The 26308-nt window shown below is 35.7% G+C and overlaps 2 protein-coding genes and 1 pseudogene across 4 annotated transcripts; 1 reads left to right on the top strand and 2 right to left on the bottom strand.

The window, feature by feature from the left end:
- Positions 1 to 10740: 10740 nt before the first annotated feature.
- On the bottom strand, positions 10741 to 13570 carry LOC146887867 (uncharacterized). The gene is made up of 2 exons (XM_085670347.1): positions 11384 to 13570; positions 10741 to 11298 (listed from the first exon to the last, which is right to left on the bottom strand). The coding sequence occupies exon 1, from the start codon at positions 12725 to 12727 to the stop codon at positions 12230 to 12232; it is 498 nt and encodes a 165-aa protein (XP_085526473.1). The 5' UTR covers positions 12728 to 13570; the 3' UTR covers positions 10741 to 11298; positions 11384 to 12229.
- Positions 13571 to 15896: 2326 nt separating this feature from the next.
- Positions 15897 to 22590, top strand: LOC114177557 (spermidine copper dependent amine oxidase 2). Of its 3 annotated transcripts, none has more exons than XM_028062951.2 (12): positions 15897 to 16298; positions 17468 to 17568; positions 17701 to 18006; positions 18297 to 18409; positions 18507 to 18837; positions 18923 to 19138; positions 19242 to 19478; positions 19826 to 20011; positions 20475 to 20615; positions 21216 to 21484; positions 21853 to 21934; positions 22258 to 22590. In XM_028062951.2, exons 1-12 carry the CDS (start codon positions 16118 to 16120, stop codon positions 22381 to 22383), a joined length of 2289 nt encoding a protein of 762 aa, XP_027918752.1. In that variant the 5' UTR covers positions 15897 to 16117; the 3' UTR covers positions 22384 to 22590. The 3 variants fall into 3 exon arrangements, with proteins under 3 accessions (XP_027918752.1, XP_027918751.1, XP_027918753.1); XM_028062950.2 differs by having other exon boundaries at positions 15899 to 16298; positions 17459 to 17568; XM_028062952.2 differs by lacking the exon at positions 15897 to 16298 and adding an exon at positions 16544 to 16703 and having other exon boundaries at positions 17459 to 17568.
- On the bottom strand, positions 22258 to 25530 carry LOC114175426 (uncharacterized; annotated as a pseudogene).
- Between the last annotated feature and the right edge of the window lie 778 nt (positions 25531 to 26308).

Below are 26308 nucleotides of genomic sequence, written 5' to 3'. Positions count from 1 at the left end.
AAAAAAAAAAAAAATTCATTCATAGGATGTCCACTAAATAACATTTTTATCCATAAAAGCTGGGCGAGTCCTTCTATCACTATTGAAAATAACATGGTAAGGGTGTTATTTTCAACTTCACATTGATTACAGGTAAATATCATAGTCTCTTATTTATTATAACCAAGAACAATTATTGGGCTTAGTTTGCCTATTAAATGTATGCAGAGGTTCTGTTACTACACTTCCCCAAACAGGTCTGCTATGTCTTCAGTGTCTGGTCCACCACACTACTAAACTATCCACATTTCTAGTTCAGCCCATGATCCTATAGTTGGACAATTTTGAATGCTACATAGAGCTTCTGGGAGTTATATTTCATGTATTTTTTGTAGATCCCGTTTATATTTACCATTTTTTTTTATTTTTTTCAATAAATATAAAGGTTTATTTCCTAACAATTATATATGAGTAACTCTTGTCTAATGTTGATTTTTTGTAATGTTCATACTTAGGATAACAAATTTAAGGAAATAATTTGATAGATTATATGCCAATTGGCTTAAAGTAAATACTCATGATGTAATTTGGAGTTGTCCTGATTTAGTTAAATGTGATAGAATGTTTGGATAATAGAGAAAAATATATCGATAATTTTTATGTTTTTTAAGGGTGTAGACTTTTCTTCATGCTAAGTTTATGAAAATTATTTATGTTTTGGAATATGTTTGGAGGAAGGATTTCATCATCAACTTGGGTAGGAAAGTAACTCTACTTTGATTTGTCAAGGTCCTAAGTTCCAACAAGTGATACCTTGGACTCTTGCCTCTGTACCTTTTTGGGAGATGACTTGAGAGATAATGAGTAGATGAATTTGAGGGAGAATAGGAGATAAAGTGGTGTTTTTTTTAAGAGATTTAGAAGTAAAAATAGAGAGATTTGAAGGTAAAGTTTGTAAAAGTTTGAAAATGATTTAATGAGCGTTACAAATAAAAATAATGTTTTAATAAAATAAAATGTAAGATTGCAATTTTGTCTTTATTTTTAAATGAATATAAATAAAATGTATTTAGTTAAAATTAATGGAAAATAAAATGAAAATGATTAATTTTTTTTCGCAAATGTTAGTTGTTAGTTTTTTGTTAGAACTCACAACATCTTCCACACGTATTTTTAAATCCACCAAAATAACCTTATTTCTCAAAATTGTCTGTTGAAGTCAAACTCACGACCTTTTCCTCCCTTTCCTCTCATCCAATCACTAAGCCCTTAATTATTTCATTGATCCTTGTTTTTGTAGAAAAGTGTGAAGTCGGTCTTCCAATTTTTTCTTATCTCAATTTGATCTTGACTTTTTTAATCTGATTGAATTTTGTCCTTGTAGTTAATTTTTTTAAAATTTTTTCAAAATTTATTTTTTATTTTTTTACATGTGTCACTTCACATTTATACTATGACACAGTCAGTGTGATGTGATAGTAGAAGTGTGATTTAATTAATATAATAAATTTTTAATGAAATTAATATATGATTGGTTGAAGCAGTTTTAGTTATGTTATGAAACAGATGTTAGAACAATTACCGACAAGCCATAGGGTTCACTATTGCATTGATATCTGAAACATAACTAGTGTCAATAGTTTTTCATTGGATGGTTATACTAAAAGTGTGGAGTCAAGACAACAGGTGGAAGAGTCCTTAGAAAAGCAATGGTTTAATCACAACGTGTCATCGTGAGTAATCCAGTCTAACAAAGTTTGGAAAGAGAAGTAATTATATGTTAAGATCTACGACCGTAAGTGGTTAAGATGAGTGGGAAAAATGTTAAGGGAAAGGAAGTTCTAAGAGTGACTTTAAGTAAGGTTTTTCAAGAAAGATGTTATCAAGGTTTCGCGACAAGTTTCTCAAGTGTGAAGAGAGTTGTCAAGACATTGAAGAAAAACATGATTGACGCTTCAATGATTGATTGTTCTTTGTGGTCGATTGCGGCTAAACACATCAGATGTGAAAATGGTTGTTGATCAGAGTACGCAGCGGAGTAATGGTGGGATATACTTATCAATAGTGGGAATACAAGAGACGAGGAGGTATCTAACTCATAACCTGGTGGTTGACGTGGTAGTGAGTTCTCTAAAATAATAGACGTGTCAGTGTTATGATGATTTGTAAAGATGTTTAGTGATCATCAACAGCTAGAAGTATGGAGTTGCATAGAGGGAGATGGATAGGAAACGAAAGAGATGAATCGAGTTATGGTTTTGAGTTGTGCTATTACCTTAGAAGTGGAAAAGTACTAGTGTGTGTTTTAAGCAGAAAGAGCATTGCAGTGGTTGGTTCGATAATGAAGAATAAGAATTGGTGGAGAGATGGTTGCAGATTAGTGGTTTAATAAATGCTAAGGACGTGTTAGAATTTGGTGTCGTTGTTGCCGCAAGTGAAAGGTCTAGTCTGGAAGTGGGATAACATTGTTATAGACTCTGCTGCTCTGGTCAAACTCAGTATGAGAAGCATGATGTCATGCGGATGGTGATGGATAGGGTGGTCAATAATGTTATAAAGTTGTGTGTGATCAAGTCAGATGAGTGGTACCTCAAGGAAGAAACTAGATGATGAGAAGTGATAACAATCACGTTTTAGGTTGAGATCGGTTGCAAATCTTTAAATTTTGGTAAAAATCTACCAGAAGTAGTGGAGAGCATATGGAAGGTCAGTAAGCATATCAAACATAAGTGGGTTGGTTAGGTGTAAAGGATCATTCAAGTTTTAAGGTAGAAGCTGGAGAGTTGCTTAGAGAGTAGTGACTAATCCAATCTACATTGTTAAACATGCATCACTTAGCACAAAGGCAGAGTTTTCAGTAAGTTTAGGTGTTGCAATCGTTAAGTCAGTCATGTATAGGTGGTTGTTGTAGAGAACATGAGGAGAGCATGGTTTTCTTTCTATCTGACGAGTGAATTTTTGGGGACGAAAATTTGTCTTGTTGGGGAGAATGTAAGACCCTAGAAAATGGCATTTTAAAAGTGATAGTGGTTTAAAAATAGTGAGACTCGATTATTTTAATATTAAAAGGTTTTAGTATAAATAGAATTGTTATAAATGAGTTTCATTATTTTAAAACACACCATCTCTCTAGAAACCACTTTTCTAGAGTTCTCTGACTTCTCTCTAGAGGTTCTGCCTCTCTGGTCGTTTGATTGAAGAACCGAGACCATAGGATTGATCCTCTCGGCGAGCTCTTCAAATTGGACCGACCAGTTTCTCCGTTCGTGTAAGTTGAGTTTTCGCTATCTTTTTTAGTCTTTTTCTATTTTCTGTTGCATGGAGCCTTTTTCCGCTTGCATGCGACGTTTTAATCATCAGTATGAGTCTCTGCTGATCAGTGATCATAACGGTATGTCGTGATCGTTCTTGTGATGTTTCTATGTGTAGATAGAGCATCTTGTGGAGTTAGAGGTGTTGACGTTTTTAAGGCATTGACGTTTATAAAGCTGTCTAAACAGGATAACAAGTAAGGGAAGCTAACTGTTTTACTTGAATTTCGTATAGAAATCATTCTGATGACTTTGAATTGCATGATTGAGTGTTGTATGAGTGCTTGAACTGTGTAATTGAGTGTATGATTGGATTGTGCTAGATTTCTGGAATGTTGCATGTGAGAACAGATTGGGAATCTGGTATTTTCGCCTAAGCGAGCAGCTCTCGCCTGAGCGAAAACACCAGAAACTCATCCCCTATCTCTGTGCGAGATCTCGCCTAGGCGAGCCAGTCTCGCTTGAGCGAGAGTCACTCTTGTCTAAGCGAGACAGCTTAGCCTGAGCGAGAATTTGCCCAGAGTTTGGGTTGTTCTCTGTTTCGAGCCTCGCTCAGGCGAGAATGCCTTGCCTAAGCGAGAGAGCCTTTTTGCCTGGGCGAGATCTTCTAGCTTGGGCGAGAACCTCTGCAGCTGAGTGTTATTTCTCTGTTTCTAATGGATGAAGCTATGTTTGAATGTTAAAATATGAACTTAGTTATGATATGCATGAATTGTTATGACTGGTAATATGTGTGGTGAAATTGCATGAAGTTGGAATATGAGAATATGTGGTTGAACTAGGATTTCAAGCGAAAATCCTAAGAGGAATGTTTTAGTGTATGTAAGGACATAAGGACTTAGTTTTGGTTGGTATCCTGACGCTCCAATAACCATGAAGGCTCATGTAGAATGTAATGGATTATGTCGTGAGGAGTAGCAGGAGGTCCTAGTCTAGTTTGTGGACCCAATTCAGTCACAGACGCGAAAGGGACTTATCTTGGGAGTGGTTGGGTGATAACCCCTTGTGTCCAAACTCTGCAGAGTTTGGGAACCGTCATAGGTGCATGCCACCAAGAGATCCGATGTCGTTTACATAATCCTAATATCGAGTCTAGAGTAATATATTTGCATTGTGTTTGTGGTGGTTTATGTGATTCTGGTGAAAATGAGAGAGATTGCATGATTTATGTTTATAATTGAACTGTATGATTCCTTTAATCAGATTAGCTTACCCTTGCTTTTTGTGTGTCTGTCTCGTGTTGTATGTTTTCCTTTTGCGATGATCACCTATTCGCTGGGAGCAAATGTGGTTGCAGTGTCAAAGGCGCTTCTGGAGGATAAAGAGTCATCGTTTTAGTGTTGAGAAGGAGGTTTCCAGTGGGAGCTTTAGCAGTGGTCAATTTAAGTATAGAGTTTATTAGTTTAGTTTAAGTGTATAAGTGATATATTTTTATAGTCATATCTTTTGTAAGATTGTACTAATATATTGTGTACACTGGATTATCTATTTTGGAACTATGATGAAACTCCCTATTTTTATTAGTTTTAAGCTGCTAAAATTGGGATGTTTAATAAAATAAAAAATATTATAAATTAATTATCATTGTGATTAATGTTTTTATTATGGATTTAACTTAAAAGAGCATGTATAAAATCCCGAGCATACTTAAAAAATAATTAAATGTTATGAAAAGTAATCTTTGCATGGAAATAATGTAAAAAATTAAATTAAAGCAAGGATAAAAAAATAATTACATATGAGAGTTGGCTTTTTGCCCAAATCTTTATGTTTAGAGGAGTAGTATTAATAACTCTCCTCCCTTTCTTCTCCCTTAAATTGTTGCAAATCAAGAAATGGAATAAGAACACATCCTTCAAATCTTCTTTCACAAAGGGTAAATACTTTGAAAGTGTTAGAGAGATGGCATAAATATTTTTTACGTGTCAAAACACAATTCAAATTAGTGTGTTTACCCTGTTTTATATGTTCCGCTCAAATGTTAATTTTAAATATTATTTAATCAATAACAAATTTAATTTTATTAGATAAAAAAATTATATTCATTCATTTTTAAATTTAAAAATCAAAATATATAAAATTTGAGACAAAAACAGATTTCAATTCTGTTCAAAATTTATGAATTAAAAATATATTTAAAAATTTCTAATAACCTCATTACCTTTCAAAACATTCACATTTAAAATTTAAAAATCAAAATATATAAAATTTGAAACAAACACATATTTCAATTCTGCGTCAAAATTAAAAGATTTAAAAAATATATTTAAGAATTTCTAATAACCACATTACCTTTAAAAACCCTTTATAATAATCACATTAGCTTTGAAAGTGAATTTTCAAGTGATTGGTGAAGTGTCAAAAGATTATTTTTCTTTATTGTATTATTTCTTTTAGGTTAAATCTTGAATATGACATCATGTTTAATTTAGTAATCATCGACCGTTAAAATGTTGCAACCAAGTTGAAAATAACTAGGATTTATTGTAGGACTAAAAACAACAGATCCCTCTTAATATTAACATAAGACACTTATTTTTTGTTTAATCCTTATATTTTAGTATAATCGCGTTCAAATTGAACATATTATAATCACTTTATACAGCTGGATAGGAACTAAATCGTTAAGTTTCTCATATGATACGTAATTTAAAAACAAAGAATGGAATAAATATAAAATATAATTTTAATATTTTGTTTTTTAACTTTCACGAGGAATTCTTAGAATTTATGTAGCCAAAGTTGTCCTTGTCTCCTGGTGGAAACCTCTAAACCAATGAGGATGTTTAATTAATTATCCAAAAGTCTTAATTTGCTCTTTCACCTCTTTTTTCCCCATCACCTTGTTGCTACTTGTTATCATTATGAAGAAAAAAAAATTATTGTGGGAGGTTTTTCAAATAATAATAATTGTTATTATTGCTAGTATTTTTTTCTTGTTATACTTAAAGAATTTAATTAAAATGTAAATTTTACATTTATTCAGTTACAAATTATTGTGCATGATAAAATCATTATTTTAAAAATTTAAGTTTAAATAATTTTGATTAGTTGCAATAATATTTTTTTTACAGCTATACTACTATTATGCCTTTTTAAACTTTTGCATATAGTTAATAAAAAGATGTTATATTTAAGTGGGCGCATAGATTTCAAAATTATTTCAATTTAATTTGTAAGGATCATGTTGCTGGCCAGATAACCCTTGTCATATTGTCATCACTTTAATTGACCAATTTTTTTTTTTCAGAGATCTCTCATTTGAAAGATTTGACCACCCTAGTTTTGTGTCACCCTCTAAAGTGAAATCAAATCTTATGCAAGAAAATATGTTATAAAAAAACCATAAGATAGAGGCATGTTATTGATCTTATCTTTCCACATATATTGAATGATATCATGTAGCCAATTAATGATAACATTACGTTTCATTGTCTACATCATGAAGATGATATCTTCACTATCTTGAGAATTTAGAATATAACTGTCCACGCCCAATTTTGTTTGGGTTATAATGTTTTTTTTTTTCTTTTTTTTTCATTTTATTTTATTTTTATTTTATTTTATTTTTTTATTTTTATTATTATTCTATTTTTATTTTATTTTATTTTATTTGTTTTAATCTTATTTTATTTATTTTTATTTTATTTACAATTTTTTTTTATTTTCCTTTTTTTACTTTTTATTATTTAAGAAAAAAAATGAAATGAAAAAAAAAGAGAGAAGACCAAGAGGTTAACGTAAGGTCTCTGATGGCTAGCTGGCCATGGTCATGATGGTTGAAGAAGGAAGGAACAAGAAGCAACATCTGCTTTCAGCCTTATCCCACGTCTCGAAAAAGCGTGTTCCCTTCAGATAACACGCACCGTAGGCCTTCTTCGTTTTCGATGAAAAACAAAAAAAAATCTCGATCTCCGAAAGCGTTTTCCTTCCCCTGCCGCATCTCCCTTCGTCGAGCCTTTCCTTTAATGGTTGGGGGAAGCATTCCCTTATCTGAACTTGGCGGGCATTCTTTCCAGCCTTATTCATTCAATCAAATCAAATAGGGGGTGGGTTTGAACATAGGATAGGCTAGGCTCAAACATGATTTGAAGATCCTAGCTACGCCATACGTTCAATACAAAATCTGGAAAGCTGCGGGGATGACAAAAAGAGGGTGCTTTCCTGTGTTGCACTGAAAAAAAAGAAACCTAAGAGGAGACGCTCTTCTCTTAGGTTTCTTCCTCTCGCACCCCTTAACTACTTAAGCGCCCGGCCCACGTTAGAAGGGAAGATTAGCAAAGCGAGAAAAGACAGAGGGAGGGGGAGCAGCATCTTATTCTCTTCGCGAGAACTTCCAGATCGGAGAAGCATTCGGAACGGGCTCCGCGTTCATTTCATTGGTAGAAACGATCCACAATCCATTCGGGGCTTCGGGGAACCAAAATAAGTCTTTCGACTTGATTCATAGATTGAATCAATGATAGATAGAAAAAAGAGATCTCGTTCATCTATCTTTTTTTCTCTACTCTCTCTCAAGAGGAATAGAATAGACATCCCCTTAGATGTCTATGTATCCTTTATCCATCCCCTTTTTTTTAGCGTTATATCTTATCTACTCTCTCTAAAAAATGGAGAGAGAAAGAGCAGATGGATCCTATCCCCTATATCGAACACTAAATCCTATCTATTGATAGAAAGATCTTCGTCAAATACCGGACTTTGCCTGTTTTTTAGGAATTCCTAAGACTCATATCCAAGGCAACTTACCACAAGCACCCCACTCCATACGACTAGTTGGGGTTCGCCTTTTTAATCAAACAAAGTAAGTATAATATAATAGAAGTAGTAGGGGCTTCATAGCGACTTTCATTCTAAAGGAAACCGAAGAACAAACCTTTAGTCAATAGGAGCCCTACTTCCCTCTTTGCGACCTCATCACTTCAAAGCGCAAACCAATTTCTTAGTCACCGGGCAGAGCGCACCTTAGGTACTTCAGTAGGGCGAGCTTTTTGATAGCGACTTCTTTCGTTTGGTAGGGCGACGAAAGAAAGGCTACTTCAATCTAGGAAACAACCGGAAACTCGAGAGGGTCGCCTTTGGAAGCGGGTGTAGATAGGTTAAAACTCGAGCTCCCGTTCTGCGGCGTGGTGGCAGGACCGATAGGAGATTGGCTCCGAGTGTAGATAGGTTAAAATCCGCAGGAGTCATGCAAATACATAGGCCCCTTCCCCTATCTTTTAGATGAATGGGGTGGTTTTATAACGTTCCGATCTACGGTCCCTCGGAGCGAGGGGTTAGGCAGGTAGTATGGGCCCTCTAACTTCCAGCTATGTGTTGTGCGGCTGCTGCGAAGCGAATGAAGGAAAGCTCTTCGAGCTTACGCTTACTCTCAGCCTCTTTGATTGGTAGGCAGGCGGGCTAAGCCCCCCACTTAAGATTCCATTCATAAGGGTCATTTTCTGTTGTCGTGACGCTTTGGTTAGGCCGACTACTAGAGGTTACTTCTAGCTTCTATAGGGGCCTTTCCACTTTGGTGTAGTTTTTGTTTGTATTGGTACTTAATGAACATATCAAACAAAGGCGAGCAGTATAAGCCCTTCTCTGGCCTAGGAAAAGCAGCGAACTCTAGAAGCACGCTAGGGCGTTGTTCACCTTTGGACACGAACACTATTCCGTTCTCAGCGTAAACCCACCTTAGAGATTGAACGGCAATAAGATAAGTCGACGTTCAATCTAAGACAGCGCTGATAGCTTGTAGTGAACAACCCCCTTATTTACCATTTACCAACCGAAAGCAGCCTTTGGTACTTTACTTAAGTAGTTCAGGTTTGGAACCCTTACAACTATGATAGAAAGCCGTTTGCTTGTTGCCAAACCCTTCGCCTTTCTTTTGTTTTGAATCAAAGTAGGTTGCGACTGTTGTATTTTTGTTTAGTAGGTCGGGGGAAGCTACCGCTTATACGACAGCTCTGCTTCCCCGTCTTGCTTCTGGCAAAGCTTCTACTTTGCTTGCTTCTCTCGCGCTTGCTTGCGCGAAGGCTTATAAAGTCCTTTTCGCTAGGTCCAAAAGCTTCTGTCAAAGCGAAAGATCTGATCCAACTGAAATCCCGCATATCCGCTGCGCTCAATATGCGGCTACGGCTAGGCGATCATATCATGCCATAAAACTCTTTTTTATGTATAGAGAGACCCCCTAGATATACAGATAGAATAGATGTTCATGGATAGACAGACATTCCATTGATTCTTAGTTTTGGGGCTCGTCGATCCAAATGAATCATTTTTGTGGTCTCTCTTCGCCCTCCGCCCCAAAACTTACCCACAGCACAGCGCCCATTCGCTTCGCGCGCGGGAAGGCAACGAAGTTCAGTTCATGAGACCGCGACGGAGTGGAGCAGCTGCGACACGAAGTTCCTTACCTTAGCTGGATCTCGCTGGTGCCACCTAAACGGTAAGTAGGCGACGAATGTGTGACATTTGGAGTTGTCGTTCGTGCACCTGTCCCCAATGGAAGAATGAGTGATCCGTTCCCCTGCGGATCATGGCCTTACCACTTGGTCCCCGATGGCCAGCGGGGGATTCAGTATAGCAGCTTACGTTTTTTTGCGCTGCGCGTTCCCGCTGGACTGGACATGTGTTAGCTTTAGGAAGTATGGTTCCGAAAGTGACTTCGGTTCGCCAGTTCAGGCTCAACTCCTCGCTTTACGTTAGCGGACCTACACTACAGGTCGGGCCGGGGCTCTGCGCTCTTTCTTTCTGTGTGGGACAATGCCGGGGAGAGAAGGGAATGCGTCGAGGCGGCGAACAACAACAACACAACTACATTTTGGCTTTTCCCTCCATCCATGAGATGAGCCCAGTGCATTGGACCGATGGATAAGAGAACTGAGCTGGCCTAAAGCTTGGGCGCTCTACGTACGATGTAGACTCCATCAGATACATATCGATTTCTTTCTGATGGATCAAGAAGAGTTGTCTTCTCAATAGATAGAAAAAGGAGATTTCTCCTTATTCTTGATGGATTCCCTCTATTTCATAGATACTCTTTCGATCTATCAGAACGGATCAGGCTATCTATCAATCGATTTAAAAATAGCACGTTCATCTCGCTCGTTCATTTCCGCCACGCTAACCCACAATAATAAGAAGCAGCTAGAAGCGCTTCTAGCCCTTGAATTCTTATTCACGAATGAATTGGGAAAGCCAACGCTTTCGGGAAGAACATAGAATAGTAGAGGATCCAGCATGCAAAACACGGCGATCATTAGAAATTCACGAATTAGAGATGCTGTAATATACTCTTTCCCATAACTTCTCATACCAGACCAACCCACTAAAATACAAATAGGGATCAGAAATGTGGTCAATATTACGAAGAAAAAAGAGAGATCGTCTATACCCAAATTCAAATTGATGTTTTCATAAGGAAGCCATCGAAGGTTTTCCACAAATTGAGATTTGGCCGTAGAAGGATCGAATTATATCCGAGGAATAGGGGAATACAAAAAAGTAATAAGAGATTTGCATTTGTCTTTGGCCATAGTTGTTGTCCATTAATGGGTGAAATATGAGGCCCATAACAAGCTTCATATGCCTCTCTTTTATAAAATCAATCTTCAGGCTGTTCTAACTTGTAGTTAATAGCAACAATGGCACGTCTACATGGAATGCCTACTAAGTTCTAAAAATAGCAAGAACACCTATGATTTGTAAGGTCAACGACCAACTTCTCCATAGTAAATCCTTGAGTGACTTCAAAAATGCCATCACCACTCTAAACAGTAATCTAATTGCCACTCTTTTCACCTATATGCAACTAACCACTCATATGCAACAAGATTCACCTACTTCAAGTCTTCCATTTTAGCTTTCCAACCTTGGTAATACGTTGCTTTGGCATCCCCCATCATGAGGTTTCTAATCAAGACACTCCTCCAAAATTCTTCTTGTAGTTGTTGTACAAGTGTCTTAGACAAAATCTATGTTCCACCCTATGTAGGATTTCGTCAAACACTTGCATTAGCCTCTGCAAATAATTACAAAACAGCAAAAAAATGATTCAGATACAGATACAATGTGCCTAAATAAACAGATACAAATTTAAAATTTACCTTATGTTGATAAGAAATAAACACCCAGCGATTAGATTGTACATCCCCAATGTCATCCAACAAGAGACTAAGAAATCATCTCAAGGTCTCCTTACACTCATTTTCCACCACTACAAAGGCAAGTGGGAAATACTGGTCATTTGGGTCCCTCTCAACAACTACTAACAATTGCCCTCCATAACTATTTTTCAGGTGACAACCATTAACACCTATAAATGGTCTACAACCATTAATGAAACCTTTCTAGCACCCCTCTAGACACATGTAAAAAGCCCCAAAACGTGGTTGTAGGGTGGGTTGGGGAGGATTAATTTTAATCTTGCATGTTGTACCAGCAGACACTCTTTTCAACTTTGCAACATAGTCATGCAACAAGCTATATTGCTTCTCCCCATCCCCTTCTACAATGTCCATGGCAATTTGTTTTCCTTTCACAACCCTCCACCTACTAATCCCAACATTGTATGTCTTCTTTATGTCATCTATAATTTCATTTGCAGTCATTTTGCCAACATTTTTGTACTTGTCAGCGATAATTTTTGAAATCCAATCCTTGTTTGCATTCCTATTCGTAAATACCCTCCCACAACTATGTGAATCAACCAATGTTTTCACTCGAAATGTGTGACTGCCTCCAACTTTACTACATAGAATAAAAAAATCACATTTCTTCTTACGAATAGCCCTAACTCTAATGTCATCATTTTTAAGAAAAATTACCTCTCTCCCATTCAATACTGAGTATTCCTTGAGAGCTTGTTTAAACTCTTTAAAGGAACAAAACTCCATTCCTAAGCAGAATTTGAAGTCTCTTCCCATATCGTCAGCTTTAAACATTAGGTTCTTCTACACATCCTCCCCTTCACACTCCAGATCACTTTCTAATTCATTTGTACTATGTATTGCATCCATCTCATGATTTCCACCAAATTGGGGTGTTTCAAAACCACCAGCACTTGCACTAGCTGAAGGCTTCATTTTTCTCCTATTCATTCTCATATTAGACCACCTTTGAAGAACATCTCTTATGTTCCTGTGTGATGTATCATTGCATCCAAAACCATCATCATTGTCTCTATGAAGTTCTTCTTCACTTTCATCCAACACTTCATATCCACTTTCAACTGCACTATCATCACCACTTTGGACATCCACACCTGCAACCACATTTACATCACCCACAACAATAGCATTTAACCCAGCCTGTCCGTGAGCATCCTCATTAACAACTTCATCATGATCCCGAGCTTGAACATCAACATCCCCAGTTACATCAATCCCATCCTCAGGTTCATTAACCATGTCACTATTAACATCACCAACATGAACCTTCTGACCAACCATCTCATTAACACCAATAGCTCCCTCCTGACCACCACCACCCTTTGTACCACTCTGTGTCCATTCAATAAACTCAATTGGTTCAGCAATACTAACCACATGTTCTACATAAATTTGGACCTCTTATTTTCTACTTTTAGCATAGTCAGACAATTCAAGTGCATCTTTTATCTGTTACCAGAGGCCTCTAATCTCTGTTCATCTTACCTCTTTTAGGCTTCAATCACACTTTCACCATTCCGTCATATTTAAATTCCTCCTTTAAGATGGACAATGCCTTAAAATATGACCACCTATCAGCATTCACTCCATGGACCACATGTTCTTCCCCTCCCTGGTATCTTAGAAACCTTCCTTTAAAGGATTCAAATTTTCCTATTGGTAAAACGCAATCGAAAAACCCATCTCTGAAAAACCAACAAAGGTACACTTTAGTTAGCCCAAATATTGACACCAACTCAAGCAATTGATCACCCCAACAATTCATACAAACCATTCAAAGCATAAATGGAAGAAATAGAAACCCTAAATGCATGAAATAAAACCATAATGGCAGTGAACACAAACCATTGTGAAAACAAACACACAAACCCTAAATCAACTGAACGAACTAAACTAAACGCCTCTTTCAAATCAAAAAATCCATACCTTCGTTTTTGTTCTTCACCAAAGGGATACAACTTTATCGAACAAAATGACCTTCGTCTGCAAGGTTTTCCACTTCTATTAAATAACGCAATTCAAACCAGCTTTCTCTACAACCTACAAACCTTTATCGAAACAATTTATTTGTTGCGCGCGATGATGAATGTTCTCCCTAACGATGGTGGTCACGATTCATTCTTCCAGTGGTGGTCTTTGAATTCACACAGGTAAAAAACAAACGTAGGTTAAAAACGCAAAACACACGTTTTGATATTTCATTTAAGTAAAATAATAATAACACGTGTCAAACATATCTTAAAATATGTGTCAAAATCTCTCCTGTTGAGGTGGAACATCGTTTGCCACGTTTTTAAACACAGTCCAAACTAAGGGACCAATACTAGTGATTTCGAAAGTATGAGGACCAAACAGTGACAAAGTTTTGATGAGGGACCATTTGCAATTTTTTATGAAACTTGAGGGACCAAATACGTATTTTTTCCATATATTTTTAGTGGATAATAACAGGTTTGCTCAACACCTCTGATCTTATTGTTTAAGCCAAAGCAACATCTCTAATGATTGAATTATTTAGGGATGTCTGTTTAAATCAAACTTTTGTCTCTCATATTTTAAGTTTGTGACATTGACCTAATAATCTTACTTGATTATGATCTTCTTCAATTCCTCAATGTTTAGATTTTCTATGTTAAGGAGTTGGAGAGTTCTTTGCAAGATCTCATAGTGCTTACCTCTCAAACATAATTCTTTATAAGAATTAAAAAGCCATGTTGAGGAAAAGAAAATATAGTCGTCAGAAGGAAAACAAGGTCTTTTACCTTTTGTTGGACAATGATTCTATTCTCATTATTATTATAATTTTTTTTTTCATTTTTCTTATTATAATCATTGAAACATTATATGTTTTAAGAAATTATTTTTATTAAAATAACTTTAATTTCATGAATTTAAATAAAAATATAATATTAAATCAACTTCTAAATAATTTTTCAATAATTAATATATTTCTCTGGCAAAAAAGTACTCATGTAAAATTCATTAACAAATAATGGTATCTAAGGGTTAATCTTATGATTATCTATTAAAAATATTTATTCAATATCTATTATGAATTTTATCCGGGGTACGAATTTTATTTTATCATCATCAACTCATACACCTAGTTTTTATTTTATTTATTTATCTTAAACATGATTTTCTTAAGAAATCTCAACTACATGCTAACACATTTTGTGTGTTTTTACCTGGTCAAACAAGTCTGGTTAATAGCCAAGCTCCTTAATTGGGCTCATTCGATCTTATTCTAAAAGTAAGGACCACATCCATAATTTTTTGACTTCACATTATCATTTATTCCATTAAATGATGATTGTTGGATCATATTTACTTGTATTAGAATTTGCACACATTTGTTCAAAAGTATGTATTTATTCCAGTTTAAATGTGATAATAATTGTGATAAAGTTTTTCTATATATTTTTTGAGCAAGATATTGTTAATATTTGTATCATAAAATTCTTAATCACTCTTCAACCAAGTGAGACTCTATTGGGTAAATAAGGATCAAACCTATCACTACACAATCTCTGACCTCAATTTGAGCCTGTTAGAATGTATCAGGTAAGTTGAGATTGAACGTACTACGACACAGTTCCTTCATCATCAAATGAGTTAGGATGCATTAGGTAGATGATCATGGTAGTAACTTGCAATAAACAATAAAGATATTTGTAAATATTTATAAATATTCACACACATAATAAAATTTCATAGATATTATGTTACGACTAATATAACACAGAATTTTTTTTTTATACAGCATAAATAGAGAAGGTGCGGCAACCTTTTCGTCCTACTCAAAAAGTTTACAAAAGCACACGAAGAAGTTAAAGCAAATGGTTACCTCGAAAATAACCTATAAGCAAATCAGAACCTCCAAAAGGTTGAAGCAAATGGCCCGAATCATAGTTTCTATCTTATTGATGTTTGTTTCATATTTTTTCAATGACATATTTATATTACAAATTGTAACTACAAAAAGGTAGTAGTAGGAGCACTAAAGCTGGAAGCAATAAAAGGGATCCGTTCGTTTGATGCACACGCAATTGCAAAAAGTTAGGAGCACTATATCGCATCATTTTCCTTTCCTTTGTGGCACAGGGAATTGCCACATCGTTGGGCAACTTGGAGGAGCACACTGAAAACAACCTTAATTTGAATAATTGAGTGATAATTTACTCCACGTATAAGTGGAATGATAATGCAAAGAAAAGGGTAAAAAGAAAAGATAGAGGAATGAGTTGCATGTTCCGTGGGAGTGTGTGTTGCATCACTGTCGATGCTGTCTGATATGCTTATTTGGCAACCTTGTCGCTTTCGCTGAGGTGACGTCCTCTCTTCCCCACCTCCACCTACCTTCCCTCATCCATCCACACACTCGCATCAACCACTAATCATTATTTTAATTAACCAAATTCCATTCACCAAACTCCACTCACCCCATCGTTTTTCCCTTCATCCCTAATTAAAAACAAAAAAAAAAGCTTATTTCTTCTTCTTTAAAGCACCGTCCTCGTGTGATCCCGGTCAAGTGAGTCATTCAGTTGTTCAGTGGGTGATAGTGGTGGTGGCGGCGGTGGCATACACTCGAAACAACTGGCATTATTGCTGTATGTCAGTGGGGTATTACACTGGAATTTACTACACTGAGCTCGCTAACCCTCTCCAATGGCCACAGCTCAGGAAAAAACGACGCCATGTTGCGCCACCACCGGGGCTAACAAACCGTCTTCTTCTGCGTCGCCCCAATCACAACAACAACCTTCACAACAGGAACAACAACAACGGTCCTCCGTTGCCACCTTCATTCCCGCGATCGATTCTCCTCCAAAACCGGCGTCTGCCAAAGGTCTTTCTTTTTTCTTTTTAAGTCAATTTCGTTTTTATTTGTTTAAAACTGGATATTATTATTATTTTTTACTTGATCTCGTCTCCGTCTCCTTGGTTGCTGATAGAATGATACCAATAAACAAGTTAGTGTTGTCAAAGTGTTTTTCTTTTTTGGGTCAATTTATTTCTTTGACTTCAAGTTATAAAGCACACTTTACTTGCTCCTTTACTTGCTCGCATATGCATGATTGATCATGCTCTCTTTCTCGGCAGTATTATATTGAGTTCGTTTTTTTTCCTCTGTTCGAACTATCCGATTCCAAACTTCATTTCATTTTGACCGTCATTTTCTCCTTATACTCTCATTTTCGAAACAGAGTAACATGCATACTCCTTTCTTACGGCTTCCACCACTTACGACATGGTAAACACTGCGTGCATCAATTGTACTAGGTCTTCATGTTTTCTCTTTTTCTTTCTTCTTCTTTTTGCATCAATTTCATTCTCGGTGGAAGTTTCAACTTGTCATGCAGGAGAACTTGAATGAAGTGTCATGTTTCTTTTAATTGCATAAAGAAAGAGAACCTTATCTTTTTCCTCTCTAAATATCAACATGTATTAATTTGGAGAGTGATGGACGACTTCTTCTGGGGCGATCTGTAGTTTATGCAGTCCTTAATGTGCCTCGTTAAGTGAGGACTTATCTAGCCTAAGTCCTATCTTTAATATGTGTTTTTTAAGTTCAAAATTTAGATATCGTTCTTAGTTGTTTTAGGTTTTAAGTTCATTTCGGTTACCTTCTTAGTAAAAGTTTGCATTAAATGTGAGCCTAAGTTATTGAAGTGAGATCTCTAATTTTGATTCCAGAATAGTACTAAAAGTACTTTAGAAATTACATCTAAGTTTTGTCCCTTCTTAAATTCCCCCAATTTCAATAAGGATAGAGTTACCCTTTTAGCTTCTCTGTGGTGCATTGCTCATGGATGCTTCAACTTTGTTGCTCTCTCAGGTTTTCAGGGAGATTAGGAGCCTTATGTATTGGGTCTTATGCTCAGCTTTTCCATTTTTGTTGCTCTTGGTCTTTTGTGTTTTTCTTTATCGTCTCCCTAGTTTATCTCTTCATCTCTGATGAAATTTCTTCTTATGTCCAAAGTTGAAGAAATGTTCTTTTTGACGTAGGTATCACAGTCATGGTGAGAGCTCAAACCAGTCATCCTTTGGATCCACTATCTGCTGCTGAAATATCAGTAGCTGTAGCAACCGTTCGAGCAGCTGGGGCAACACCTGAGGTACATAACTTCTTCCCTCCTTGGTATACATTTTGCGTGGTTTACTACCGATTTATGGAACAACCGTGCTAAGCTATAACCTCTTTATGCTACTGTCTGCATGTTGATGAAGTTATTTGATTATCTTGTTAGGTGAGGGATGGCATGCGCTTTATTGAAGTAGACCTGGTAGAACCCGAAAAGCAAGTAGTTGCATTAGCAGATGCATATTTCTTCCCTCCTTTCCAACCATCACTGCTCCCCAGGACAAAAGGGGGACCTGTGATTCCTACTAAACTTCCTCCAAGGAAAGCAAGGCTAGTTGTTTACAATAAAAAGTCAAATGAGACAAGCATATGGATTGTTGAACTTAGAGAAGTTCATGCAGCAACTCGAGGTGGACACCATAGGGGCAAAGTTGTTTCATCTACAGTTGTTCCGGATGTTCAGCCTCCAATGGTGAATACAAACTTACTCCAAATTTTATTCTTCCTTAAAATGGTGATGCTTATTAGGTTTTTTGGAGTCCTCCTTATGCCCAGCTAATTAATTATTAAACTATTTACCTTTTCTTTTCCAATTTTTCTATGTTGAAGTTTATTACTTCTTTTCCGATTTTGCTAACTGGTCAATAAAAATCCTATTTACCAATTTATGATAACTGCTGCAACTGTTACATTGAGATTCGAGTTGTTACTTTCAATTATTTTCAAATCAAAATTGTTTGTGTTGTTCTCTCTGTCCCATAGGATGCTGTGGAGTATGCTGAGTGTGAAGCTATTGTGAAGGAGTTTCCACCATTTCGTGAAGCAATGAAGAAGAGAGGCATCGAGGATATGGATCTCGTGATGGTGGATCCCTGGTTAGTGACTGCTTTATGATGATTTTATAGACTAATACGGTAATTCATTTAAGCTATGCTTTGTTCTGTCTAATTCTTGTGCTGTTGACACTTTTAGGTGTGCTGGATACCACAGCGAAGCTGATGCTCCTAGCCGAAGACTTGCTAAACCACTAATCTTTTGTAGAACTGAAAGCGACTGCCCCATGGAGAATGGCTATGCCCGTCCAGTTGAGGGAATTCATGTACTTGTTGACATTCAAAATATGGTTATTCTTGAATTTGAAGACCGTAAACTTGTTCCCCTTCCACCTGCTGATCCACTAAGAAATTATACTTCTGGTGAAACCCGGGGAGGAGTTGACCGAAGTGATGTGAAACCCTTACAGATTATTCAGCCAGAAGGTCCAAGTTTTCGTGTTAATGGACACTTCATTGAATGGCAGAAGGTGGTTGTCTATCTGAAGCATATTTTCCAAAACCGCATTATCATACATATTGAGAATTGCTAAAACTGATGGACCATTTTTGCAGTGGAATTTTCGTATTGGATTCACTCCTAGGGAAGGTTTGGTTATTCATTCAGTAGCCTATATTGATGGAAGTCGAGGACGAAGACCAGTGGCCCACAGATTGAGCTTTGTTGAGATGGTGGTCCCGTATGGAGATCCTAATGATCCTCACTATAGGAAAAATGCTTTTGATGCTGGGGAAGATGGCCTGGGTAAAAATGCTCATTCTCTCAAGAAGGTCAGGACATTTGCTTATATTCCAATTAATTTTTTCTTCATTTTATCTTCCTTTCTCAATTTAGATGAAATTAAACTGGTTATGCATAATATCATCATTTCAGGGTTGTGATTGTTTAGGCTATATCAAATACTTTGATGCACACTTCACTAACTTCTATGGAGGTGTTGAAACTATCGAGAACTGTGTTTGCTTGCATGAGGAAGATCATGGTATTTTATGGAAGCATCAAGATTGGAGAACAGGTCTGGCTGAAGTTCGAAGGTCTAGAAGGCTGACAGTGTCTTTCATATGCACCGTGGCTAACTATGAGTATGGATTTTTCTGGCACTTTTATCAGGCAAGTTAGATTTCTATCTTGCATATACCTGTCAGTCTGTTGAATGATATTGGTGGAACCATCTATGATATTTGAGGCCTACTGATATATAGTTACTTTCCTTTAATAAATACAAGTATCTCAGGTAGTAAGTTTGTGTATAATAGAGAATACTATCAGGGATTCAAGAGGACGGTCGTGTTATGTTACCCTAAATCAGAACGGAGTTAGATCTGTAGCACCGCTTTCATCGTTATGTTATATTGCAGCGAGATATTCCCTTTACTGTTTTAAATTGCATACATATTATATCTATGTCTAAGCTTCAAATATTCTAGTTTGCGGTCTGTAATTTTTTTTTCTTGCAGGATGGGAAAATAGAAGCAGAGGTCAAGCTCACAGGAATTCTCAGCTTAGGAGCATTACAACCAGGTGAAACACGAAAGTATGGCACAACTATTGCACCTGGACTATATGCGCCTGTCCACCAACATTTTTTTGTTGCCCGTATGGACATGGCAGTAGATTGCAAACCTGGCGAAGCATTTAATCAGGTTAGCATGCAATTTCATTTTTAAGTAGGAAAGGTCTTTAGTGCAAAACGCAAACTTTTCTCTTACCCCACCTGGCCCAAATCTTAACTTGTAATAGTAAAAATATCAAATAGAATGTCATAAATCAGGTGTCTTCGCTTTCTATAGCAGGACAATGAGCTGTGTAGAACTATTCATGTATCAAAAGAATACCACATATGAACGGTGCTGTGCTCAGTAATTTCTATTTTCATTAGGTCCTTTTTATAGCAAACTACTGATCTAAATCTTTTAACATTGTTAACATTGCTACCGTGGCTTATGAGGTTTCTGTTCTTTTATCTGTTGAATTTTCATGTTGAACTCCTGATTTTATGACTCAGTAGTTTATTCTACAGTTCCTTTCTGATATTTATGTTTTTTCTCTTCCATCGTATAGCTAGATTTCATTAAGTATAAGCTTATATCTACCCTCTCTGCCCAGGTTGTTGAGATGAATGTCAAAGTTGAAGAACCAGGAGACAATAATATTCATAACAATGCATTTTATGCTGAGGAAAAACTGCTTAAATCAGAATTGGAAGCAATGCGTGACTGTGATCCTTTAACCGCTCGTCACTGGATTGTAAGTTCTTTCTTATTTTTAACCCCCTCCTCCAGGAAAAAAAAAAAATTGGATATTGAATTTTTCCCTGGGTGAATATTTCTGCTGTCACTGTCCACTTTAGATGTTTTAGCAGGGACAATCTAAAATTTTCAAATCTGGCTGCTGTTTTAAGCTGCTTCTGCTCTGTAAGTTGTGAAGGATATTTCACAGTACTATTTATGCCTACATATATGTTAAATTTATTCACATCAATTGAAAAAAATGTTATAGTTATTGTGTGTGTGTGAGAGAGAGAGAAATTGCATGATTCAGGTCGTCATTGATTTAAGATTGCCACACTACTAGTATTGTGGCCCCCGTATTGAGAAACTATAAATTGTAGAAATTGTTTTTTTACAGATTCCAGGATGCTTATAGTTTTTGAAAATCGTGAAACGCAGGAATGCGTTTGTTATCTATCTTGCCAGTTTTTCTCCCTACTTTTTCTGTATTCCAAATTTCCTAGGGCATATATTTCCTACCGGCATATTCACTGTGGCAGTAGTTATATTTTAAAATGTTGGGATTATTTGGTAGTTTGAACAAACTCTATATCTTACGTAATAATGCACATTTTAGGTTAGGAACACAAGGACCGTAAACCGAACTGGGCATCTAACTGGTTACAAGCTAGTACCTGGCTCAAATTGTTTACCTTTAGCTGGCTCAGAGGCCAAGTTTTTGAGAAGAGCAGCTTTCCTGAAACACAACCTTTGGGTTACTCCTTATGCACGCGATGAAATGCATCCTGGCGGAGAGTTCCCTAATCAAAATCCACGCGTTGGAGAGGGTTTGGCTACTTGGGTTAAGCAAAACCGATCGCTGGAGGAAGCTGATATAGTTCTTTGGTTAGTTCACTCCATTCTTCTAGCTAGATGATAACTTCTACTTCCACAGTTTAATATAAAAATATACAAATTTTATCAACTATATTTCAATTTTTTTAACCAAGATGAAATAGTTTTATTCATTTGACTTTAATCTGTTAGTTTGATATGAGTATGGTAAAAAACAGTGTGTAGTGTACTGTTGTATTATACTTGCTATGATGCTACTCCTCCAATACCCTTTTCCATTGCAAACTTGAATATGCAGCAGTGCTTATAATTAGTAGCTGAGTTGCCATGAATAACTGATAATTGTCCTATACTTGAAGTTCTGATGTCATGGTTATTTATTTTTTGCACTTGTCACCTTATTTGACGGAATATTTCAGGTACGTATTTGGAGTGACACACATTCCTCGATTGGAAGACTGGCCTGTTATGCCCGTGGAACGCATTGGTTTTATGCTTATGGTATGCTATTCATCCTCTCTGAATTTTAAATGAGATTCATCCTGAAATGAAACACTTTTCACTCAAATATACAAGAATAGAAAAATATAAGCAACGCACTCTATCAAATCCTCTCTGTTATTGGTTAAATTCATTAAAAATGGGTCTCATTTTTTCATTCAACGAGTCTCTCCTGGTACTATACTTTTTAATAAATTTTAACCAATAGAAAACTATGGTTAGAAAGAATGTTTTTAGCACTTTGTTCCACCAAATGTTGAAACACATTTTTACATGAAATCACAAGTGATACTAGTTTTTTGATCGTGCATTTTATGATGCAGCCGCATGGTTTCTTCAATTGCTCGCCAGCAATAGATGTTCCACCAAACCCAGGTGATTTGGATGATAAGGAGAACAATGGCTTGCCTGCCAAGCCTATTCAAAATGGGCTAATTGCCAAGCTTTGAAAGGATTGAAAATCTAGACAATCGGGCTCTGTCTCTGTACGTTATGTTCAAATAAATCAATGTTAAATACTACTGTTTGTACTGGTGTGGTGTTCAACCTGGCTGGATATTTAAGAACAGGCTATTATTGTATGTATAATTAACATGTATGTTTATTGTTGCATGGTAGATGCAAGGTAGCTTTATGTCATTTGATTTTATGAAGAATCTATGGGTGAAGGTGAGTAATTGTGCTAAGTAATAAATGAAATTGGATAATAGTATCGGAAAATGTTTTCATACATGTCTAAAATAGTGATCTACCCTTCACACACATCAAGAGAGGAGATAATATAAGTTTATTGGAGATATGATCTAATAAAAGGATATGGTTCACAAAGAACACAATAATAACAATGAATGAGAGTAATTGTATTATAATATCAAATATCTCTATGATGCAATGTATATAGCATGTAGTGTACCCGAAAGAGTAAATAGGTTTCTATAAATACAACCTAGCTAGGGATAATAGAAAACTATTAAGATAGTTAAGAGTAAATATCATTTAATATATATGTGGTAAATGATCTAATTAGACTTAACATTCTAGATGATGTTATCTAATAAACGATGTTTTGTGCTTTTCATCCGTGCTTTTCATCATAAGATAATAATCTTAGAGATAATACATCTATGGTAGTTAAAAACGAGATCTTATTCAAGATGGGAAAGGAAAATAGAAATCGTAAATAAAAAAATCGTAACACGAATCGTAAGATCCTAAAAATTTATAAGTAAATTTCATAATACATGAAATAAAAAAGTACATCACTAGATGCCAACATCCTCTGTATATATAGGAGTTGTAACAAAATAATGATTCATCTAAACCAAATAGTCTTCTAAGTTAAATTCACAATCTTCAGCTCCATCATTTCCATCTCCTTCATCATTCAAATCAGTCATATCTAAGTCTTGACTATGTAAAGTTTCATCTTCCACAACTTCAACTGGAATCAAGTTCTCATCTAAATCCAATGTTTCATTTTGTTCATGCTTATCTTCCTTAATCCATTCTTCATCAAATGAATAATCATCAATGTTAATTTGAGCTGGTTTTCTTGTTTTTTTTTTCTTGGCTAATTTTGAGTTGGTCATAACAAAAACAACATCATTCATTGTGCTTTGCTTTAGCCTATTTCTTCTCTTTATGTGGACCTAAACAAATGCAAAGACAAATATGATAAGCAAGCACTACTAGTAATTTATTATAGAGTAATATTCTAACATTAAATTACTATCTCAAAGGAACTCCAATTACACTCACATCCAGAGGAACTACATGTCAAGCTTAATACATGAATCACAAATTTTTGTAGTTCAAGATACTTATCACCATAAGACTCCCACCAATCTGCTGGAGTCTTTAAACTAATTGACCTAGCCAAGGGACAACCAAAACATTTTTCTCGTTTTCTAAAATATTAATTTGAACATCAATGAGAGTTTTTTCATCCTCATCCTCTACCATCCTAGTTATACATTCCACCAAACCTTGTTTCACTTCTAAATATACTTTAAATCCAGGACGATAATGCATTTGACAGTTAAGAAAATAGCCTATAGCATGCAAGGGCCTATGGAGTTGTTTGTCCCACCTTTCATCAATGATGTTCAACAAAGACAAATAACTAACCAAAATACATTACATTGAGTTAGTTTTTACTTTCCATTAACAGAAAAATATAGATAGTTAGATGACTAATACATTTTTTTGACAGCATTGAGAGCCTTTTGAATCTTCTCCTTTGCTTGATCCATTGCTTCATAAATGAATTTTATGGTTGGCTTTTGATCCAAATCAACCAATCGAAGCATTTTAATTAAAGGCAATGCACCCTTCAAACAAGTTATTATATTCTTCAAAAACTCCTTATCTAAAACAACATCTTCAGCAATTTTACCATCAGTGGTCTTAGGAAACTTACTAAACTTCCATTCATTGCTAGTAAACATTCTAATCAAAGCTCATTTATTCTCATATAGGCATCCTAACATCAAGTACGATGTAGTGAAACAAGTAACACCCAACCTCACCAAATCCCTTTTTTTTGTGAAATGTTGTAATAGAGATTTTAGAGAAGATCTTGAATAGATAAAGGTAGTCATTTTTTTACCCTTTGGAATTGTCTCCTCGTGAATTGGGATCTTCTTTTCATAATCTTCCAACATTAAGTCGACACAATGTGCAACACACAGTGTCCAAAATAGCCTTTTTCTCTTTGTCATCAACAAATGGCCAACAACTTTATAGTTTTCTACATTATCGGTGACAACTTGAATGACATTTTCTTCTCCTACCTCTTCAACAATGTTATCCATCATATCAAAAACTTTCTCAGCTGTTTTAGATATTGCAGAGGCATCTATGGACTTCAAAAACACAGTTCCCTTTGGGATGTTCACCAAGAAGTTTATTATTGTCCTTCTTTTCTTATCAGTCCAACCATCGGTCATAATAGTACACCTTTTTTTTTCGTTCATCCTTATGTTCTTATAAAACAAGGGATGTATTTTTAACTTACTCCTTTAAATATTTAACTTTGATCTCATGATAAGATGAATGCTTAAATCCAAGACCATGCCTTGAAACCAAATCAAGCATAGCAATGAATTCTTCACTTTTTGCCACATTGAAAGGTATAACATTGTTACAGAAGAATCTAGCAATTGCTTGACAATCTTCCTCTCTCATACATTTCTTAAACATGTTATTGATGGTAGTTTGTGTACTAACTACTCTCTTCTTTAAAATATTTGTAGGACTTGAAGCTTCACTATTTTTCTTTTCTCACTAGCTTATATTGTTTCCTCCTCCATATTCAACCTTGATTTCTTGTTTAAACTTTGTTGCAAACCAACAACAATTTCCCACATTTATTTCTCCACTTCATCAATAACATCCTTGCAAGCACCAACATCTTTTTGAGTACTAGCCAAGTGATGCTTCAATCGATAAACTCCCCATGTTACTACCTTCTGACAGTATTTGCATTGTCGCTTTCTAGTATCCCCACTAACAGAATTACAATGTTTCCATGCTATATCACTCCTATTTCCTAGGACATTTTTTGGAGCAACAAGCATAGAAGATTTTGAAGTCATTTTAATAAAGCAAAGTGGATAACAATTTGGATGTCGTGAACATTGTAGGTTGACAAATTGATGTGGTGATGGTGTGAAAGAAACAAAGGGAATGGATGTTTGGGTACATGTACACTAAGTGAGGAAAAAAAATAGAGAGAGTAGAGGGAACTGTGCAGTACAATTGTTTGTGTCATGTGTGTCGTGGTTGTTCTATTATTTATATAAAAGAGGGAGTAGCTTTTTTAATCTTAACAAAAGGAGGGAATTAGTAGTTTTTAATTGTAAACAATGGCGACAAAGAGGGAATTAGTAGTTTTTTTAAGGTAAACAATGGCAACTATTATTTTTTAATCTTTCACTGTCCCGCTTTTTTTATTTTCTTAATCTTAAGGAGTAGATTTTTCAAGCCTAACAAAAGGAGGGAAACAATAGGGGCTATTATTTTTTAATCTCTCTTTTTTATTTTCTTAATGTTAGATGCCACTTTTTTTAACAAAAGAGAGGGAGTTAGTGACTTTTTTATTAAAAGTTACTTTTACCTGTAGCACATAAGAGACGGAGTAGTGACTTTTTAAAAAAAGGTTACTTTTACTTACAACTTTTACGGTGCAGGTTTTATGGTGACTCTTTTTACTTTTTAGAATCACTAATGGGATTTTAAAATTAGGCTTTAGAAGTTTAAAAAATTAGGTTAAAGAATTAGGGTTTTATTAAAAAATGTCTCAGTTCTGTCACCCTTCACGAAGAGAGGTTGTTGCATATCTGTGAGATGTGAGACTCGCCATCAACGTTGTCA

Source organism: Vigna unguiculata, chromosome 3 (assembly GCF_037176805.1).
Source record: "Vigna unguiculata cultivar grain cowpea cultivar isolate G323 ecotype 2 chromosome 3, ASM3717680v1, whole genome shotgun sequence".
Lineage (NCBI taxonomy): Eukaryota > Viridiplantae > Streptophyta > Magnoliopsida > Fabales > Fabaceae > Vigna > Vigna unguiculata.
This window is presented reverse-complemented; position numbering and strand designations above follow the sequence as displayed.

What these genes read in the sequence shown, in the direction of transcription:
- LOC146887867 (XM_085670347.1), bottom strand. Translation starts at nt 12,727, where the DNA reads ATGGTTGGTCAGAAGGTTCATGTTGGTGATGTTAATAGTGACATGGTT.
- LOC114177557 (XM_028062950.2), top strand. Translation starts at nt 16,118, where the DNA reads ATGGCCACAGCTCAGGAAAAAACGACGCCATGTTGCGCCACCACCGGG. An exon ending in AAAACCGGCGTCTGCCAAAG is followed by an intron (nt 16,299 to 17,458) that starts GTCTTTCTTTTT and finishes TTTTTGACGTAG; the next exon opens with GTATCACAGTCATGGTGAGA. An exon ending in CAGCTGGGGCAACACCTGAG is followed by an intron (nt 17,569 to 17,700) that starts GTACATAACTTC and finishes TTATCTTGTTAG; the next exon opens with GTGAGGGATGGCATGCGCTT.